This window comes from Chelonia mydas, chromosome 12 (assembly GCF_015237465.2).
Source record: "Chelonia mydas isolate rCheMyd1 chromosome 12, rCheMyd1.pri.v2, whole genome shotgun sequence".
Lineage (NCBI taxonomy): Eukaryota > Metazoa > Chordata > Testudines > Cheloniidae > Chelonia > Chelonia mydas.
Window position 1 is genome coordinate 39225165 of NC_051252.2, and position 21199 is coordinate 39246363.

At 53.1% G+C, this 21199-nt stretch overlaps 2 protein-coding genes across 4 annotated transcripts in view; one reads left to right on the forward strand and one right to left on the reverse strand.

The window, feature by feature from the left end:
• Positions 1-14254, reverse strand: CHMP1A (charged multivesicular body protein 1A). Its single transcript, XM_037877798.2, has 7 exons — positions 14121-14254; positions 10932-10951; positions 9167-9244; positions 7879-8025; positions 6525-6653; positions 4312-4499; positions 1-2754 (listed from the first exon to the last, which is right to left on the reverse strand). Exons 1-7 carry the CDS (start codon positions 14125-14127, stop codon positions 2733-2735), a joined length of 591 nt encoding a protein of 196 aa, XP_037733726.1. The 5' UTR covers positions 14128-14254; the 3' UTR covers positions 1-2732.
• Positions 14089-21199, forward strand: part of CDK10 (cyclin dependent kinase 10) — a 26579-nt gene continuing 19468 nt past the window's right edge. For all 3 annotated transcript variants that reach the window (XM_037877745.2, XM_037877744.2, XM_043526064.1), the window contains exon 1: positions 14089-14107. The gene's annotated coding sequence lies outside the window, so the exon portion shown is untranslated. The remainder of the gene's footprint in view (positions 14108-21199) is intronic.

Sequence of the window (21199 nt, forward strand, 5' to 3'; positions counted from 1 at the left end):
TTTGCAGGGACAGTTCCTTTATTTAAAACGGCAGAGTGGAATTTACAGCTTTCATTTCAAAACCAGCAAGGGAAAGCAGCGTTGTAAAACTTCACAGACAGCACCACACGGAAAGAAAAGGCCCATTTACAGAGGGCAGGGTCTCCTCCCCAGGGCAAAGGCCGGGCCCACCCGTTTACAGACCCCTTCTGCTGATCTCTCTCCTGGCAGCTGTGAGGGGCTGGGCAGGGTTACGCCATTTCCACAAGGTAGGAGCCTGGGGGGGAAGGGGGAAATTAGGGCTATTGCTCACTGTGCCTCCTGCAAACACCCCAGCGGGGTGGAACAAGACGTTCACAGCTGCCCCAGGTCAGCCTGCCCTGCAAGCCCAGTTAAATGCCCCCCATGGGGTTGCCCTGGAAAGCTCTGCTCAGATTTTCAGGGGGGCTCCTGCGTTTTACCCAGCTGGGTCTGACTGAGGCACAGAGACCAAACACCCGGTCACAAGCAAGTCAGGGACTCTGCCAGGATTAGAAACAAAGCCCCTGGGCTTGCCTACAGTTCCTCCTCAGTCTGGGAAAGGGGCCTGCATCTCCTCTGTCACCGTGTGGGGGGCGGCCACAACTGGACTCAAACAGCCCAGCTCAGGGTAATCGCAATAGGGAGGCGAACATGCATCTTCCAAGGCCACGAGATTCGGAGGGAAAATATCGAGAGATGTCGAAGTGTGTCCACACGCAAGTGCTGCAGAACCCCCAGCCTGCTGACTTCTCTTGTACTCCGTACCCCAGCAACCTGCTGTCTGCACTGGGAGTGGCAAGGCCAGCCACTCTCAGGCACCAGGCTGCACCCGACACTCTCAGGGGCGAGGGTGATGGGGATTGTGTCTGATGCCATCTGCCTCCCCTGCTCCCCAAAGTGGGGATTTCTTGCCCCCTAGCCAAAGGGAAGCAGGTCCCTTAGCACATCTGCGAGAAGCTACTGGACACTTAACACTTAGAGACAGTTAACGAATTGTGAGCCAGCCCTCCCTGTGAAACCAGCAATCCAGCCCCAGGGCTGTTCATCACAGTAACCACTCCTGACTGTCGCTGCTGCCAAACACGTGCCATGTTGCTGGGTATGCCAGATGTGCTCTGCACTGATTCCGGCACAGCGGTACCAGACTCCCGGCACATGGCAGCTAGTGTGGAGCCAGCAGGGATGGGGTTAAAACTCTAATGAATGGGAGCCTGGCTCGGTTCCCCTCCCACCCAGCAGCAAGCTGGGCTCAGATCTCCCCTCACTACCTCCCACGCCCCCAGCGCTGTCTCCCACCATTACAGGGAGCTGGGCTGAAGAGGCTGAGTGTGAGAAGTGACACCATACGCCTCCAAAAGCTCTCATGCCTGGGGCTGAGGAAAGTGGGGGGGCTGATCCTTCCTTCTCAGCCTGGCTCCCGGCCCTGCAGCGTGGAACCGGGTTAAAGGAAGTGATGGGCTTACCCTCAGTCATCAGTGGAGCTGGGGCATCTCGTCAGTGTCAGCCCTGAGGAAGGGAGTTGGGGGGGGGGAAGAGACCCAAGAGGTAAAGGCAACCGAGGTATTTAGGAGGGAAGTACAACATCCGCAGGGACAGTGCAGACATCCTCACCATTCACAGGAGGGTCTGGACATTTGCTCTGCTGCAGTGCTGCCAGCGACAGAGCTTGGAGACAGACCAGTTCCCAGCAGACAGCGCTGCACCTTGAATGCTGCCGGGTTGGAGCAGCTCAGGCCAGTTTCACCCCTGGGGTGGTGTGCACGAAGAATCCCATCTCGCCTGGCCAGATCTCAGCGGTCACAGCGTGTGACTGTGGAGGCAAACTTCTCAAAGGTCACTTAATGGTGAGAAAATCCAGGGCGGGCAACGTGACAAGCAGCGCAAGGGCTAAGAGTTGGCAAAGCGAGATCCCTGCACACTGGGCATCACCACTGGGGTCCCTATTGTCTCAATGCTGCGCTGCACCAGGGACGAGCAGATAACTGGGAATATGGATGTTAGAGTAAGAGACACCATTACACAGATTTGCGCCTTTCATCCAAGGCAGCTGAAATGCCCATGAAATGCTACCAATCCATATATACACCCCAAGCGGGCATCTCTTCCCCCCGCTACAAGAGGCAGTGGGGAAGAAAGGGGCTTGGATGGAAATGGAAAGGATCTGTGGCACTACCTGCTGCAAGCTGTTGGTAGAGGGTCATCCACAGCAAAGCACATTGTGGCTAAGAGAGGCAATGTACAGGATGTGGAGATAAAGATGCACTACACATTTGCTAGACATACAGCCATCCGGAGATGGTCAGGCCCCCAGTGTCCCATCAGAACATGCACTTCCCCTTTCAACAAGATCTCCATGTAGTGTTAGAATCAAAGCAGCATCTTCACTCCCCCTAGAGGCCCAGGATGCAGAGGGGGAGTGATAGCACTGCTTTAAAGACAAGAGCCCTGAACACCCTGCCACCAAAGCCCAGAGCAAGGTCACGCTCACTCAGCAAACCTCCTCCAACGTCTCTTCCTGCTGCCTCTTCAGGAAGTAGTCATCATCGAAAAAGACCAAAGAGAGTCCACCACAGAGCAACAGGCAGCTGAAGGAGTGACTGGCTGGTTCTGGTTTTGCTAGCAGAAGGCCAGAGAAGAGATGGAGTGGGAGGTTTGGGGGAGGGTCTCCCCCATCTCCCCACTCGATGCATGATCAGTAGGGGAACAGCAATCCTCCAGAACAATGGGAGACTTTAATTCCGCAAGGCAGCCAATCTGGAAGAAACAGCACAAGAGGGTCAAAGGGGAGCACGAAACACTGGGAGCTGCTTCCAGGTGAACCCAGAGAGCACCGGGGGAGCTCTCTGGAGAACTGGGCAAGGCTGGGGGCACTACGCCCAGTGATGGAAGGAGTCTGAATTGAGGAGGAAGCGGTTTGCAGGGACGAGACGTCTCCCCCTGGAGCACAGATAACCATTTACGTTCTAGCAGGTGCGTGACAAGCACCTTCCATCCCAACACTGCCAATGCATTTCCTGCACTCAGGCCAGAGCGGGCCCCAGCAGCGAAACACAGCTCTTTGAACAGCACAGCCACGCGACGCCACCGGCCAGGAAGGGAAGTGCGTGGTGCCCGGGGCTCAGCACAAGCACCAAGACTCCCTGCAGCACACGGGTGGCCCAATCTCAACTCTGACCTCAGCAGACAGAGCAGCAGGCACACGGCAAGCATGAGGGAGGATGGGGAGAAAGCCTCCGTGCTGGAAACACCTTTGGGGCTCAGACCGGACACAGGACAAGACCCTTCCAGCTGCCAGGGGGCGAGTATCAGGCAGGGCTGTGTGTGGAAGCAGTTGGGCTAGTTCCTGGGGACGGCCGGGAATAGCGCTTAGAGCGCAGAGGGAGTTTAAGGAAAGGCTGGATGCTCCGTTTGTCATCTCATAACCTATCTGATGGCCCCATGAGAGAGGAGAAAGAACAGCATCTCCCTCCATCGCAAAGCCCTGGAGCCCAGGCCGCGCCATCTTGTGTGCGTGTGGCGTGACAATCAGACATCTTCAGCAAGAGGCACCTTTCAGCCGCACCACACGATGCAGCCAGGCGAGGGTCTCCATTTCTCCGGGTCTGCAGAACGCCTCCCACCCTGAGGACACCCCTCAGCTCACACCAGACCCACCGCTCCTCTCCGTGCTTCAGACAACCCGAAGCGAGAGAACCTGGAGAAAGTCTGGCAGCTGTGCAATGACTTCTGGGAAAGGTGGGCGGGGCTCAAGGGAGCTCTGTACAGTCAGGAACTGCAGAGCTCTGTCCTCGGAGGGGCCCTCTCACGGTAACTGCATGCAGAGCTGCAGGGATGGGGAGGAGGAAGAGGAGCTCACCAGCAATAGGAGGCAGCCTCAAGCCTCTTCTGGGGAGGTTCCAGAGAAAGAGCCTGTTTGAAGGTCAGTGCCAAGCACGCCCAGAACAGCATCAGTTGCATGAGGCAAGCACGGGCCAGGAGAACTCCCACCAACTGGATACTGAGCTGAGCAAGCAACACCTACCCCAGCGCTAGTAGAATCAGGAGGCTCCTCTCCTCCGTGAAGCACGACAAGGTACGCTGCCTGTAGGTGGCTCCTCTGGAGCTTTGCGAGGCTCCACCATGCATGGGACACGAGAGCCCAGAGGTTGCCCCAACAGCTGGCTTCCCTTCCAGCCATCCCTTCAGCCTGAACCACCCCTGTACGAGCTGTGAAAGAGCCGCCTGGAGGCAGTTCAAGCTGCCAGGAACATGAAGCCCAGGGACACAATCACACCAAGGGACGTGGGGGAGAAAAAGGGGAAGAGAAAGAACCTTCGGGACAGCTGGTCTTCCTGGGTGCGGACAGAGCTCTCCCCCACTGACGAAGCCCCCTCGGGGAGCTGGTTGAGTTGGTCCATGATCTCCAAGCCATTCTCTTCGGCAATCTGCACGATGAGGCTGTCCACCTGCTCCTGCGGCGTGGTCAGGGTGGTAGCAGAGCTCATGGAGTCCTCCATCACCTACCACGGGCAGAGTCAGTATCTGAAGCCAAGCCACCATCTGGCTCCATTGAAGAACCCACCCAGCCCACGTTCCTGCCCATAGGAGCCAGTTACAGATCTTGAGTTTGACCCACTACTCCCCTCCCCAGAGGGCTCTCCACATCCTTGTCAGCCAGACAGCTATGTCATAGGACACGACGACGGGTTGGAGCCAGAGAGATCCTGAGGCCCCTAGACATCAGTGTACCACCCAGCACCTGACAGCACACAGCCATATGAAGCGTTATGTCCACATTAGCCCCCACCCTGTCTCAGGTTCTCAGTGAAACCTTCAGATACCGTACACATAGTCAGACACTTGCACAGGGGCTTTTCCTTGCCGTCAGGGGCAGCTCTCTTCTCCTGGTTAGACACACTGCCCATCCAGGGTCAAGGCAATATTCAAGAATGAGCTCAAGGCCGGCTCTACTTGGGAGCATGGGACGTACTAGACTGCGCCCAGACTGATCAGGTCAAAGGTAGGCAGAACAGAGCATGTGCTACAATCACTCATGTGGCCCAGCCCCTTAAGCATACGGGGGAGAGCGGGGAAATCAAACAAGCCAGCAACCATCACCATGAGAAGGATGGACTGGCCTGTGGCTGAAGCACTGGCCTGTGACTCAAGAGCTCTGGGTTCAGTTCCTAGCTTGGACAGACTCCCCGTGTGACCTGGGGCAAGTCCCCTAGTTCCTTTTCTGTACCATTACTCCTGGGGAATTCTGCCCCGCTGCGCACATGCAGAATCCATGTCCTCTGCTGATTTTTTTCTCCGCAGAAAATGGATTCTACCAGGGAGGCACTGCAGTTACAACTTTCACCCACCAGGGAGTGCTGTGGCACCAGAAAAGAGGGAGGCCGGCTCACAGCCGGAGCAGCCAGCCATGGAGAGGGAGGAGAAGAGGCTGCTTTCCTCACAGTTCCCTGCCCACAGGGCCTGGTGAAGGGGCATGGGGGTGATGGACAGCGTGCGGCACACAGGGCTGCTGGGGTGGCGTCACAGACTGTGGCTCAGAAGGGCTAGTGGAGGTGGCACAGGCGCTAGTGGGGTAACAGCACTGAGCCGGAGCTGAATGGGAGTGGGGGTGCAGGTCCACATGGGGGAGGGGGGGTGCAGGTCCACATGGGGACGGGCAAATGTGCCTGACTGAATGAGAGGCTAGGGATGAGCCAGGGTCTGCATAGGGGAGGCTCCCCAACTCCCTAACAATCCCTTCCCCCCCAAAAAACCCTGTTCCATACTTCTCCCACCCACATTGTTCAGATTCGCCATCAGGCTTCTTCCCAGCAATTGCTTCCTTCTTCCGCATCTCCTCCATTACCCTGACTCCCCCAACCCTTTCCACTGCTTCTGAGGGGTGCGGGAAATACCTTTCTGTATTGCGGTTTAAATGAATTATTACTGAATGTTCTGTATTAATATGCCTAGGTTTTTGACAATTAGATTCCTCCCATTTCCTGAATCTTTTTTGTTGTCTGCATTGTTACAGACATACTTGCTGATGCGTATCTTGAAATAAATTACCAAAATAACTGAAAGTAGCGTGATTATGTTGTGTTATTTTGACAAATAAAATAAGCAGAATTTTTCAAAATTTAAAATATTGTGTGCAGAATTTTTATTTTTTTGGCACAGAATTCCCCCAGGAATATGCCATGGGGACAAGACTTTCCGCACCCTTCCTCTGTATGTCTGCCTACTTTGATCGCAAGCTCTTTGGGATAGAGATTCTCTACGTGCAGCTCCTAACCCAAGAGAACCCTGATCTTCCTTGATGAGCTCTATAGACCAGAGCTCTGGAAACAACTGAGCCATTAATCCAAAGACCGCATCTGGGAGCCCGGGAAGGGCCTCACAAACGGGATGCTTGTGTCTGAGCCCATGATACTCATGGTTCTCTCCGCTCCACCCCGCAGCCTCCAAGAGTACATACATGCCAACGAGTACAATTCTTCCCACTGCCCAGCAGTCTACCCCCAGGCTAGCGAGTGCACAGCACTTACCGAAGTGTGAACATCCAAGTTCTGAACCTGATGCTCAAATTTATCCATCACCGCCGAGACCTTCTGCAAGTCCATGGAGCTCAGAGCTTTGTCCAAGGCCTTGGTCACTTGAGCCATATTTTTAGTCACCTGTAACAGGAGGTTGGAAAATATACACACCAAACAAAGTCAACACAGATGTCCCAGTTCAGAGTGGGAGCCGAGCCTGGCCAAAAGGAATTCGGTGTTATTGGCATTTCCACTACAGTGCAGCCTCAGTCTGCACAGGGCAGCGACGTCCTGCCGTGAATAGCGGGGACTCTCAGCTCAGATTGGCCGCCACGTTTTAGAACTGCGCATATGCAACCATCTGCACGATTCCTGAAAATGCACATGCAAGTGATTTGCTAGCCATCTAGCTGTCACTGTGCACATCGGAATCACACCTGGCGTCTACTACACACACAAACGATACACACGCATCGTTTTCGTATACGACCATGGAAACCTGCCCTGCAATAGTACAGAGGCCACTTCACCATGACACTCACATGAAAATAGTAACCGTGCCCATGAGCTCTTCTATGCAGGGGCTTCATGCATTTTTAGCGCATCCTCACGCTACTTCTCCACTGAACACTTTGGTGTTCATACCAGAAATGTTACTCCAAACGTTAGTACAAACACCGTGAAGACAGGAGCTCCAGCCCACCAGGCACAATGTGCTTCAGGGGCTGTTCTTGCTGCCCATCCTCTCTCTAAGCTGGGCCACATAAGTCCAGGTGGGACTCCAGTGTTGGTCACGTGACTCACAGTGACGAGACATTCCAGACATAATCCGAAGAGGGGACAAGCGGCCTCAGCTCCCAGCAAAATCAAAAGGACTTGAGGGTGCTCGGTACCTTGCAGAAGAGAACTCTAACCCCCAGTCCCCTGCACACAAGCATGCATGGACACATGGCTAAGGCAGGGGAGTGATTTCAGTCACACACCTTCCAAGCCTGCAGACTTGGGCTCAAATATGGATGAAGCCACAAATGAAGCAAGTTTGAGGGGCTCATTTCTGGTCCCCCAGTGAAACGTATTGGCCACATCACAAGGCAATCACACACACACACACACACTGGCATTTCAGCAGCTGTGGCACTCTCTGCCAATGCCCAGTCTAGCTCCGGGCCCTGACCAAATCCCAGTTTGGGGGTGGGAGGTGTCACAGTGCCTGCCAACACTAAAGCCCAATTCTAACCAAGTTACAAAAGAAGAGAAGAATGTCAGCAGGAGAGGGGAGGGATGGGCCAATAGCCTCTATCTGTACAAGGACAGGAAACAGCTCCTGTCCCTCCAGGGATACACCTGAGACGACAAAGCCTCTTACCCCCTTCATGGTCACTGCTGTCTGGACCTTGGAGGACACTGCATCCACTCGGGAAGCCATCCGAAGCCAGTTTAACCCTTCGTTCTTCTTCCGGATTGCATTCTCTGCATAGACACGAGCACATTCTACGTTCTTCTGCTGAAGGGCCTGGAACATGGAAGGGAAAAGATTTGCAGGAGGAATCCATTGTGCTTCACACATCAGAAACAAATGTCTTCCATTTCCACCCAAGGGATGTCATGCAGAATTTGGTGTTTGCTTGGATCAGGATTAGTGGAGCCAGTGGCAGCCAGACACCCTAGGATACACAGGATTCGGGTTGAGGCGAGGAGATTTGGGGATTTCAGGATGGCCTATTGCGCCTGGAACGTCAATCAGTGATGCAGGGGGAGAACGTGCTTGCTTGGATCTCAGCAGTACATAGACAGGTCAGAGAATGCAGGACATTAGATTCTGCTTATTAGCAACCCCTCGCTTGCTGTTATCTGGCAGCTGCCAACCAGCAAAAGGCAGGTTTGCAGGGCTGCAGCCAGGGTAGCCAGAACTGGTTCATGCCTTCCCTGACTGCAGCCCAGCAAACCTGCCTGCGGGCCGGGCAGCAGCATGGAGCGTGGCTGCAGCCCAAATGCTGGGGCTTTCTATGGGGAGCGGGGGCGTTAGGGCCCCACAGAGCCACACGGTATCTCTCCCTGTGCTCTTCGGGGGCTGGGGCTCAGCACATCCCAGTGCTTCCTTGCCTGGGTGCAGCCCCCAGGCAGGATGCAGCCCAGAGAGAGCCGGGAGAGGTATGGTGCAGCTCCAGCATCCAGGCGGCAGCCCCCCTCTCCACTACTGCCCAGCCCACAGCCCCTTACCTCCTGTGTGGGCCCCCTGCGCAGGCAGGTTTGGAGGCTGCAGTTAGGGAAGGCACGTCCCAGCACTCCCTTCCCGAGCTATAGGCCTACGCACCTGCCTGCAGCCGGGGCCTTTCTTCCAAATGCTGCTGTTAATAGGCGCCATCCCGTTGCCAATATCCAAACCCATTAACATTAAAGTCAACGGGGCAGTGATGGCTACCAGCCAAGCGCTGCCATTAACCAGAAGCTGTTAATATCCAGGTGCTACTAAGTGGAATCTACTATAATTCCTTGGGTTAATCCCTCTGGTACAGAGCCAGGGATTGACGGCACAGGCTCAAGGGCGTGATGGCTGAAAAGACACCTAGCACTCAGAGACAGTCTGTGTGTGTTACTTTCATCTCCACCAGGGCGTTCCACCACCTCCACAGAGTTCAGCCGCACTGGCCTACCTTCTTGACCTTGGCTTGCTCAGTCTTTGAGTCCTTCTCAGCCTTCTTGGCTAGCTTCTCCAGCTGCTTTGCTGTGAACTAAGAGAAACAGACTCTGATGCTCAGCCGTGAAAGGGGCAAACATTAACACAATCAGAGGTTCCCACAACTCTCACAAAAGCCCACAGGCTGTCCTAGCAAAGCGTGTGTATGGTGCCCGCAGTGTCTGCTGCCACTGCCTCAGCTGCCTTTGCGGGCTGGCTTGTCCTTTATACAACCCTAAAATGCAGTGAGACTGGCTGGGCAGGTGCCATAGTTATGGACGTGTCTGGGGATACAGCAGAGGCCGCAAGAGGAAAGGGACTCAGTGAGCTGCAGTAGCCCCTTGAAATACAAAGCCGTAGCGAGCGGTGGAGGCACTTGAGATTTCAGCCCCCTGGTTTAAGAGGCAGGGACCTGGGGGCTCTCAATGAGGCGTCTGGAACATACTCCTTAGCCTGGGTTCAGGGCCTTCAGGGCATGCTTACAGGCTCACTTTTCAAGGCTTTTTCAGAGGTGAGTGAAAGGGACTGATTGGTGCTTGAGGGGAGTGATGGGAAGGAGTTTGCTTTGGACTTGGCATAGTCTTTCCGTCACGTCCCCTGCCATGCATGACAATTCTGGACTGGGTTTACACTGCCTGTGTGGCTCCGGAACAGGTGGTAAGTGATCTCTAGATAAATAGCTCCCCCTTCCTGTTGAGGCTTGGAACTGCAGAGGCAGAGTTGCAGCTGTTATTTGAAACAGACTTTCATAACGGCAAAGCTCTGGAGGGAGGGATTTGTGTCTCCCCTCTAGGAATGGAGGTAGTTTTTGGTACCATACATATTCCACCTCTCTTCATTAGCACAGGAAAATATGCTCTATAGGTTCCTGTCACATTTAATTCAATTACCAGATGAAGGGCCCATCCAGCCTAATGCACTTAACTGATTTGCGGCTCACACCAATGGAGATTAAGTACCTTATGCAATCGCGAGCTGCACTGCCACTTCCTTTACATCAGGAGAGTCAAGGGCTTGCAACATGATCACTGATGTCTTCAGGGTCTAAATCACAGCATCGCTAGGGACCTCTGCACTGCTCCCTCCCCCGAAATAATAGACACCGGTTTCTGTTCTTTCACCACCACAGCCTTAAATACTGGGATCTTTGTGTAGCTGTTGACCTCTCCCCAGCCCCCGTGGACAGAAAGCCCAGTGGCCCCCCCCACTCTGGGAGACTATCACACCCCTGCTGGAGGGAGAGCACTGGAAGGAGGAGATAAAGCCTCGGGAAGACAGCACAATGAAAGCAACAGGAGTTGAAGGTACGAAGGAAGGTTCTGGGAGAGGTTTCTCCAAGTCAGAGAACTCTCCATCGAGTGAGAGAGAGAAGGTCGGAGCAGAAAGCATTCGAGAAGCCAAATTTAAAAACAAGGGATAAACCTAGACCCATAGTAGCTGCTTCTTAAAGATGATCAACCCTAGCCTCCAGTTGTCAGAGGAGCCCACAAAACACCCGACTAGTACAGGGCCTGGTAGTCAGCTAGGCTCCTAAGCAGCCTGTTCCAGGCAGAAAGTTTGGTTTTGTACAGACCTACCAGGCATACCACAAGTCACCATAAGAGGGTCTTAGAGCAACAGTTCAGTTGGGCTTGTCCACTTTCAATTGACCAAGGTCTCGCTGGGCAGCCCATGATGGGAGGTGTATAATAGTGAATCCCCATGCAGGTGCAGAAAGAAAATCCTGTAATGGCCACACTCACCTTCAGCTGGAAGAGTGTATCTGAAACAAGAGAGGAGGTGACTCAGATCACAGGTTTTTAGAGTCGCTGTCACTCAATAACATAAAGGTCACACAATCTTTCACCCAAGGAACTGTGCTTTTGGGAGGTACCTTCCTTCTATGGTGAGTCTCCCCAGTTTACACCCCCCGTTTCCCCTCCAAAGCATCACACCAACATTCCTTCTGCCTGAAGGGGACTGGACAGGCTGAGGTTGTGCTGCTCGCACATCCCAATGCCACCACCACGATTGTTCAGAAAAGTCTTTTCTGGGCAAGCAGAGGCCATGGCACTCAGCTGCCTCAACTGCACTCTCAGCCTTTGCCTGTGCACTGGGGACTCCTCAGGCTACCTAGCTAAGGTACTCCATATGGCCTCCATCACCCTAGTACGTAGGCACCTCCCAATCTTTACACAGTGCCATTATCCCCTTGTACAGATAGGGAACAGAGGCACAGGGAGACTAAGTGAGATGCCCAAGGGCACACAGAAAGCTAGTGGCAGAGCAAGGACTTGAACCTGGGTCTCCCAAGTCACAGCTAGTGCTCTAAACGCTAGGCAAAACTGTCCTCTCCTGTCATGCTAGAGCACAGAAGCAGAAACTCCTGTGTTAAAGGCCTGTCTACACGTAGCTGACCAACCCCTGCTGGAGTCTCATTTGGCTACAACTGAGCTCAAATGACACTGGTGCTGATTTTTAAATGTGGTTGTAAAACCAGTGGGGATTGCACTATCTCAGAGAGCTTGTTAAAAAGGCTGTTGGAGGGTTTTACTGGAGACACTCCCACAGGATTGACTCCTGCTTTCAATTTCAATCAATGAGGGTCAGGCATATGCACTGACAACAAAGACCCCAATCACCCAGGGTAACAGGCAGTGCTATCTGAACTGCTCTGCTGGGGACTGGCTCAGAATACTGAAGGAGCCATACAGGCTAGTGAATTATCCCTTGGATATGGCTCTTTGAAATAAATGGACTCACTGAATGTTAGATACTGAAATATTCACGGGAAAAAATTATCTACCATAAATTAATCCATATGTGGCAAGGATAGTGACTTCACTATTCAGTTCTCTCTCAATTTGACACACGTCAGGCACAGGACCTAAATCCTGGAGTGGCGCTAATAGAAACCACATTCCGTCTCGCAACTAACAAGTGATTCCTCAGAAGGCAACTTCATGCCTTTTATTGAAATAGCTGTGTTACTTGTTACTGTAGTTTCTCGGATTACCATTACCTGGTGACCTTTGACTCAGAACTTGGCACACCCCAGATATCCATGTAAATAACTCTCAGCCAGCTTCACCCAGCCAGTTTCATGCAAGAGGAAATGGATCAGTTCAGGAATTTGGGGTGATTCTAAAGACTTTTTAGTTTTCTTAAATACCTGGACCTATTTCAACAAATCAGAAAGGCCAGGAACAAACAAGCTACCCTTGAGTTTTCTCTCTCCCTGACCAATGTACCATGGGCCCTCGGCCCCAGCTTCACCCAGTGCCTCACACGTGACAGGGTCTCCACCATCCTCCTCAGGAGCCGACTGGCCAGGATGACTGAGCAGAGCCACTGGAGGTAACCCCCAGGACTCCCCACTCTGGGGTCACAGGGAACTCCCGCTCCCATGTCACATCATCATGTGCCCTGATGTCACCAACGGATTTCCCTCTCCCCTCCCCAATGGCTGCCACCACCCCCACAACCCCACTTCTGACCCCCTTCCTCTCCCACCAATTCCCAAGGACAGCCCCCTGACCTGGCCCTGACCTCCTTCCCCGCCCCGTCCCAGCCCCCTGACTCAGCCCTGACCTCCTTCCCCTCTCCCCAGCCCTGGTCCCAGCCCCCTGACCCGGCCTTGAACTCCTTCCCCTCCCCTCCCCGGTCCCAGTCCCCCGACTCAGCCCTGAACTCCTTCCCCTCCCCTCCCCGGTCCCAGTCCCCTGACTCAGCCCTGACCTCCTTCCCCTCCCCCGCCCCGGGTCCCAGCCCCCTGACTCAGCCCTGACCTCCTTCCCCTCCCCCGCCCCGGGTCCCAGTCCCCTGACTCAGCCCTGACCTCCTTCCCCTCCCCCGCCCCGGGTCCCAGTCCCCTGACTCAGCCCTGACCTCCTTCTCCTTCCCCTCCCCCGCCCCGGGTCCCAGTCCCCTGACTCAGCCCTGACCTCCTTCTCCTTCCCCTCCCCCGCCCCGGGTCCCAGTCCCCTGACTCAGCCCTGACCTCCTTCTCCTTCCCCTCCCCGGGTCCCAGTCCCCTGACTCAGCCCTGACCTCCTTCCCCTCCCCCGCCCCGGTCCCAGCCCCCTGACCCGGCCCTGACCTCCTTCCCCTCCCCCGCCCCGGGTCCCAGTCCCCTGACCCGGCCCTGACCTCCTCCCCCTCCCCTCCCCGGGTCCCAGTCCCCTGACCCGGCCCTGACCTCCTCCCCCGGTCCCAGCCCCCTAACTCTGCCCTGACCTCCTTCCCCACCCCGTCCCAGCCCCCTGACTCAGCCCTGACCTCCTTCCCCTCTCCCCAGCCCTGGTCCCAGCCCCCTGACCCGGCCTTGAACTCCTTCCCCTCCCCTCCCCAGTCCCAGTCCCCTGACTCAGCCCTGAACTCCTTCCCCTCCCCTCCCCGGTCCCAGTCCCCTGACTCAGCCCTGACCTCCTTCCCCTCCCCGGGTCCCAGCCCCCTGACTCAGCCCTGACCTCCTTCCCCTCCCCCGCCCCGGGTCCCAGCCCCCTGACTCAGCCCTGACCTCCTTCCCCTCCCCCGCCCCGGGTCCCAGCCCCCTGACCCGGCCCTGACCTCCTTCCCCTCTCCCCAGCCCTGGTCCCAGCCCCCTGACCCGGCCCTGACCTCCTTCCCCTCTCCCCAGCCCTGGTCCCAGCCCCCTGACCCGGCCCTGACCTCCTCCCCCGGTCCCAGCCCCCTAACTCTGCCCTGACCTCCTTCCCCACCCCGTCCCAGCCCCCTGACTCAGCCCTGACCTCCTTCCCCTCCCCCCAGCCCTGGTCCCAGCCCCCTGACCTCCTTCCCCCCGGTCCCAGCCCCCTGACCCGGCCCTGACCTCCTTCCCCTCCCCCGTCAGGCCCCGGTCCCAGCCCCTCCCCTGGGGGCAGCAGGAGGCCCCCGGCGGGTTGGGCCCGGACTAGCGCCCCGCCCCCCGGCTGGGGGGGTCTGTCTCTTACCGTCCATCCTGGACCCAGCCCCTGCAGCTACCACTTCCGGGTTCTCCAGACCCTTCCGGATTGTTGCGTCATCACGCCGCTTCTTCTCGCGAGGTTTCCCCTCACCGCCTGGTCCGCTCGACGCATGCGTAAATGGAGGAGGGTTTCCCAGAGCGAAGCCGGGCGGGGCGCGCCATAGCGGGCGGGGTGGGAAGCCCCATGACCAGAGCGAGGCTCACGCGCCGCTTTGGGCTGCCGGGGAGGGGCCACCCCCCCGCTCCGAACGCCCTCCTCCCGCGGGCGGCAGCCCACGTGGCTCCTGGAGCCTGGGCCCCCCCTCCTGCGGCCGCCCCTGCTCTGTGCCTCAGTTTCCCCACCTGCAGGGTGGGCTTGGTGGGGCGGTAGAGAGGGATGGAGGTGGGGGAGGAGCCGGGCCGCTGGGCTGGCGGCGGGGACAGAGCGGGCGCAGCGGGGCTGGGGGCTCGGTTACAGCCAGCGGTGGAAGTAGGACTCGTTTCTTGCCGGCTCTGCCCTCGTGGGAGGGACACAGCGGGGGGCATGTGAGCGCCCCCTGTGACTCCCCCCAGCCCGGGCCCCCACGCCCTGCCCGTCCCCTCTGACGCCCCCTTTGCACATCCGACCAGCGGCATGCCTGGCTGCCCCCTTTCCCCCAAACTCGTAGTCTTGCCGGCTCTTTATGTGGAAGAGGGGAGTTGGCTGAGGAGCCATTTCAGCATACGTCTGGCTTAATAAAAGACAGATTTTAAGTATAACTGTGTCCTGCGCTGCTTTATGGTATTGCACCCAGACATCGCATTTCAATGTGGGATTCAACTTCCTTTATAGGACCAGACTCCTGAAACTCTTACCAGTCTACAAACGTGGTCCACAGTCATGCAAATTGTCCTGTTGTCTTCCATGGGATGGATCGAATGATTAAGGCTTTACAGGATTAGGTTCCAAGTTGATAAATTGTTCTGGATGAAGCTGACAAGGCCTGGGCTGTCAGATCAGGAGCGTCATTGGAATAAAGGTGGGCAGACGCGTGATACGTCTTAGCTCCGTTGACAAGATGAGGAACATGTTTTCAGCAAAGTTCTTGGCAGATTCCTGAGGCTGCTGGTTTGAGGCTGTCAGTGTCCAGCATTATAGTTCTCTCACCCACAAAGCTGGAAAATGAGGCATTTGTTTTCTTTGTTTTGCTGTTCCAGTTCCAATTAACAAAATGCATGTTCGACTAGTTTGGCTGCAAAGAATAATTCTAGGCACAGTGGGGACAACACCTGATTCCCATCAGGCTGCAGAACTGGGCTGACATCAGAATCCAAACATCCTCTGGTCAGTGCAAGCAGAGGCATTCCTCCAATGATTTGGACTTGATGTGAAGCGGTATGGATGTCATGAATAATTCAGACCAGGGAAGAGTATAAAAATATTGCTCGGGCATGTAGGAAAGATATCAGGAGGGCCAAATCGCACCTGGAGCTGCAGCTAGCAAGAGATGTCAAGAGTAACAAGAAGGGTTTCTTCAGGTATGTTGGCAACAAGAAGAAAGCCAAGGAAAGTGTGGGCCCCTTACTGAATGAGGGAGGCAAGCTAGTGACAGAGGATGTGGAAAAAGCTAATGTGCTCAATGCTTTTTTTGCCTCTGTTTTCACTAACAAGGTCAGCTCCCAGACTGCTGCGCTGGGCATCACAAAATGGGGAAGAGATGGCCAGCCCTCTGTAGAGATAGAGGTGGTTAGGGACTACTTAGAAAAGCTGGACGTGCACAAGTCCATGGGGCCGGACGAATTGCATCCGAGAGTGCTGAAGGAATTGGCGGCTGTGATTGCAGAGCCCTTGGCCATTATCTTTGAAAACTCGTGGCGAACGGGGGAAGTCCCGGATGACTGGAAAAAGGCTAATGTAGTGCCCATCTTTAAAAAAGGGAAGAAGGAGGATCCTGGGAACTACAGGCCAGTCAGCCTCACCTCAGTCCCTGGAAAAATCATGGAGCAGGTCCTCAAAGAATCAATCCTGAAGCACTTAGAGGAGAGGAAAGTGATCAGGAACAGTCAGCATGGATTCACCAAGGGAAGGTCATGCCTGACTAATCTAATCGCCTTTTATGATGAGATTACTGGTTCTGTGGATGAAGGGAAAGCAGTGGATGTATTGTTTCTTGACTTTAGCAAAGCTTTTGACACGGTCTCCCACAGTATTCTTGTCAGCAAGTTAAGGAAGTATGGGCTGGATGAATGCACTACAAGGTGGGTAGAAAGCTGGCTAGATTGTCGGGCTCAACGGGTAGTGATCAATGGCTCCATGTCTAGTTGGCAGCCGGTGTCAAGTGGAGTGCCCCAGGGGTCGGTCCTGGGGCCGGTTTTGTTCAATATCTTCATAAATGATCTGGAGGATGGTGTGGATTGCACTCTCAGCAAATTTGCGGATGATACTAAACTGGGAGGAGTGGTAGATACGCTGGAGGGGAGGGATAGGATACAGAAGGACCTAGACAAATTGGAGGATTGGGCCAAAAGAAATCTGATGAGGTTCAATAAGGATAAGTGCAGGGTCCTGCACTTAGGACGGAAGAACCCAATGCACCGCTACAGACTAGGGACCGAATGGCTAGGCAGCAGTTCTGCGGAAAAGGACCTAGGGGTGACAGTGGACGAGAAGCTGGATATGAGTCAGCAGTGTGCCCTTGTTGCCAAGAAGGCCAATGGCATTTTGGGATGTATAAGTAGGGGCATAGCGAGCAGATCGAGGGACGTGATCGTTCCCCTCTATTCGACACTGGTGAGGCCTCATCTGGAGTACTGTGTCCAGTTTTGGGCCCCACACTACAAGAAGGATGTGGATAAATTGGAAAGAGTCCAGCGAAGGGCAACAAAAATGATTAGGGGTCTAGAGCACATGACTTATGAGGAGAGGCTGAGGGAGCTGGGATTGTTTAGTTCTTTTTTGAACTTCTTTTATAGTCTTGGCCTTCACAACATCCTCTGGCAAGGAGTTCCACAGGTTGATTGTGCATTGTGTGAAAAAATACTTCCTTCTGTTTGTTTTAAACCAGCTGCCTATTAATTTCATTTGGTGGCCCCTAGTTCTTGTGTTATGAGGAGTAAATAACTTTCTCCACACCAGTCATGATTTTATAGACCTTTATCATATCCCCCCTTAAGTCATTTCTTTTCCAAGCTGAAAAGTCCCACTCTTATTAATCTTTCCTCATATGGAAGTCGTTTCATACCCCTAATAATTTTTGTTGCCCTTTTCTGAACCTTTTCCATTCCAATATATCTTTTTTGAGATGGGGTGACCACATCTGCACGCACTATTCAAGATATGGGCATACCATGGATTTATAGAGAGACAATACGATATTTTCTGTCTTATTATCTATCCCTTTCTTAATGATGCCCAACATTCTGTTCGCTTTTTTGACTGCCGCTGCACATTGAGTGGATGTTTTCAGAGAACTCTCCACAGTGACTCCAGGAGCTCTTTCTTGAGTGGTAACAGCTAATTTAGACCCCATCATTCTATATGTATAGTTGAGATTATGTTTTCCAATGTGCATTACTTTGCATTTATCAACACTGAATTTCATCTGCTATTTTGTTGCCCAGTCACCCAGTTTTGACAGATCCTTCTGTAGCTCTTCGCAGTCTGTTTGGGAATTAACTATCTTGAGCAATTTTTTATCATCTGCAAATTTTGCCACCTCACTGTTTACCCCTTTTTCCAGATCATGTATGAATATGTTGAATAGGACTCTGCCCAGTACAGACCCTGGAGGACACCACTATTTACCTCTCTCCATTCTGAAAACTGACCATTTATTCCTAACCTTTATTTCCTATCTTTTAACCAGTTACCAATCCATGAAAGGACCTTCCCTCTTATCCCATGACAGCTTACTTTGCTTAAGAGCCTTTGGTGAGGGACCTTGTCAAAGGCTTTCTGAAAATCTAAGTACATTATGTCCACTGGATCCCCCTTGTCCACATGCTTGTTGACCCCCGCAAAGAATTCTAGTAGGTTGGTGAGGCATGATTTCCCTTTACAAAAACCATATTGACTGTTCCCCAACAAATTATGTTCATCTATGGGTCTGACAATTTTGTCCTTTACTATAGTTTCAGCCCGTTTGCCCGGAACTGAAGTCAGGCTTATCTGCCTGTAATTGCCGGGATCATCCTTTTTAAAATTGGCATCACATTAGCTATCCTCCAGTCATTTGGTACAGAAGCTGGTTTAAATGATAGGTCACAGGCGACAGTTATTCGTTCTGCAATTTCACATTTGAGTTCCTTCCGAACTCTTGGGTGAATCCCATCTGGTCCTGGTGACTTATTAGTTGAGTTTATCAATTTGTACCAAAACCTCCTCTAATGACACCTCAGTCTGGGACAGTTCCTCAGATTTGTCACCTAAAAGGAATGGTTTGGGAATCTCCTTCACATCCTCAGCCATGAAGACCGATGCAAAGAATTCATTTCGTTTCGTCCTTGAGGGCTCCTCTAGGACCTCGATCGGCCAGGGGCCCCACTCGATTGTTTGGCAGCTTCCTGCTTCTGATGGACTTTAAAAAATGTTGCTATTACTTTTGGAGTATTTGGCCAGCTGCTCCTCACATTCTTTTTTGAGCTTCCTAATCATATTTTTACATTTCATTTGCCAGAGTTTACGCTCCTTTCTCTTTTCCTCCCTAGGCTTTCACTTCCACTTTTTAAAGGAGGCCTTTTTGCCTCTCACTGCTTCTTCTACTTTGTTGGTTAGCCACAGTGGCACTTCTTTGGTTCTCTGACTGTGTTTTTTAATTTGGAGTAGACATTTAAGTTGAGCCTCTATTACGGTGTCTTTAAAAAGTTTCCATGCAGCATGTTGACAACGAAGCACCAAACCCATGAGCTTCCAGGCTCTGTTTCCTTTGCTGGTGGGTGGTGGATCAAAAATCTCCCCACCCTTTTAAATGAAATGAGTTTAAGTATGTGAGAGCCCAAGTAATCTCCTGGCTGATCCTTCGCCAACCCCAAGACGGGTCCTCTACTTCATGGTGGCTAGGAGTCAGTTTAGTTTGGGGGTGAGGAGAGCCAAAAATGTGTTTTGCAGTCTCACCTCATAGTGCTAAGGTCCCTCTGGCAGCAGCATCAGTTCACTGTGCCTGTGATGATGATGCTTATTGATGAGTCACAAAAGGGCCTTGGTGGTGCAAGCAAGAGAGCTGCAGAGCCCAGCACATGGGACCAGGCCTGGGGCTCATCTATGGGGCAATTCCAGAGCAAACATGGAGATGTGAGAGGTAAAGTGTTCTCCCTCCCCAGTGTAGTTTCTGTGCTAACAGAGAGCGGCATCCCAATAGGGTAAGAAGGTGAATTTTATGTGCCTGTTGACAAAGTTAGATCCATGCCAATGCAACAAAGAAGTTGCTGAGTATGATTTCTATGGTTAAAGCAGCAGAGAATTGGAGTCAGGACTCTTGCATTCAATTCCCAGCTCTGTGAGGGAATGTGATCTGCTGGGAGAAAAAGGGACTGGAAGGCAGGACTCCTCCCAGCTCTGTTACTGATTTGCTGTATGAACTTGGGCAGTCATATGACGTCTTTGTGTCTGAGCTTCCCCACAGAGGGGCTGTGATTAATTAGGGAAGGCTGGAAAAGCGATGTTGAGAGCCTCAAGTGAATGTCACTACAGAAGCAAAAAAAGATAATTTTTCCTAGAAGAGAAGAGGAAAGGCTGTGGGCCTTTTTGATCGTTTGGAAGTTCTCTTAGACGAGTCTCCAAAATGGAAGGTCCAGGAAGCCCCTGGTATCCTGTGACGATGTGACACAGCAGGGAGGGGGGAGTGTTGACCTGGGAATGTGCCCTGAGGACGGGAGACCTGAGAGCCTGTTACCTGAGCCCGGAGGGGGAGGGGGAGGTAACACCTCTGCCCAGGAATGTGGACGGAGGCTGCAGCAGGGAACCTGCTGGGTGGGTTTAGTTTCAGTTTGGGGCTGGGTGGAGGAACACAGGGAACCCAAGGGCTGGGGTCTAAGCTCCCTGCTCCCCCAGAAGGACTTGACTGAGGGGTCCTGGGTGTACCCACAAGCTCTGTTTTGGACTGTGTTCCTGTTGTCCAATAAACCTTCTGTTTTACTGGCTGGCTGAGAGTCTCAGTGAATCCCAGGAAGAGGGGTGCAGGGCCTGGACTCCCCCACACTCCGTGACATATCCATGTTTCTATCAATGGGAATCTAAGACCCAACAAAGGTGTCTCACTCCTTCCTCTAAAATAAGTTTTCATATATCCCTGGATGAAACATGCCAAAAACATTCCCTGATACTGCACTGGAGTTCTAAACCAAGAGCCACCGCTGGATCTCACATATTTGAGAAATTAGAGAGCTGGAGTGGAGTGAGCAACAAGTGCTACAGCAGTGGCTTTCAACCTTTCCAAATGACTGCACCCCAGTCAAGAGGCTGATCTGTCTTGCATACCCCAAGTTTCACCTCACTTAAAAACTACTTGCTTACAAAATCAGACATAAAAATACAAAAGTGTCACCGCACACTCTTACTGAAAATTTGCCAACTTTCTCCTTTAGTCTCTAAGGTGCCACAAGTCCTCCTTTTCTTTTTGCGGATACAGACTAACACGGCTGCTACTCTGAAACCCATATAAAGAATCACACTGACAGCCCAGGGACAAGAGATAGACTTGGGGTGCCTACTGTGGTGGATGGGGAATAGCTATGTAATCTAACAATACTGAGGTGTAATAACTGTATGAACCCTGTATGGTACCTGGTCAGTAAGGTAAAGTTACTCATAGCTATGGTCGGTTATTAGAATTTCCTGTATTACTACTGATCTAACACTAGGGGACTGTGGGAAGAGCAAACAGGAAAGCTGTTAACGTTAAGGATCCTGTCTTCAAGAAGATGGTCAGCTTGTTTTACCAGGATGGGAACTTGGAGATCAAAAGCATAATAAAGAGTTTAAAAGGATTTATCAGAGGGAGAAGGGGAGTCACTTGTCAAAGGTGTCTAGGGAGACAGGCTGAGAGATAGAGAGAAACACTGTGGGGGAGTCTAAAGAAATGAGCCTTCCCAGAGCCTGGGAATGGTAAG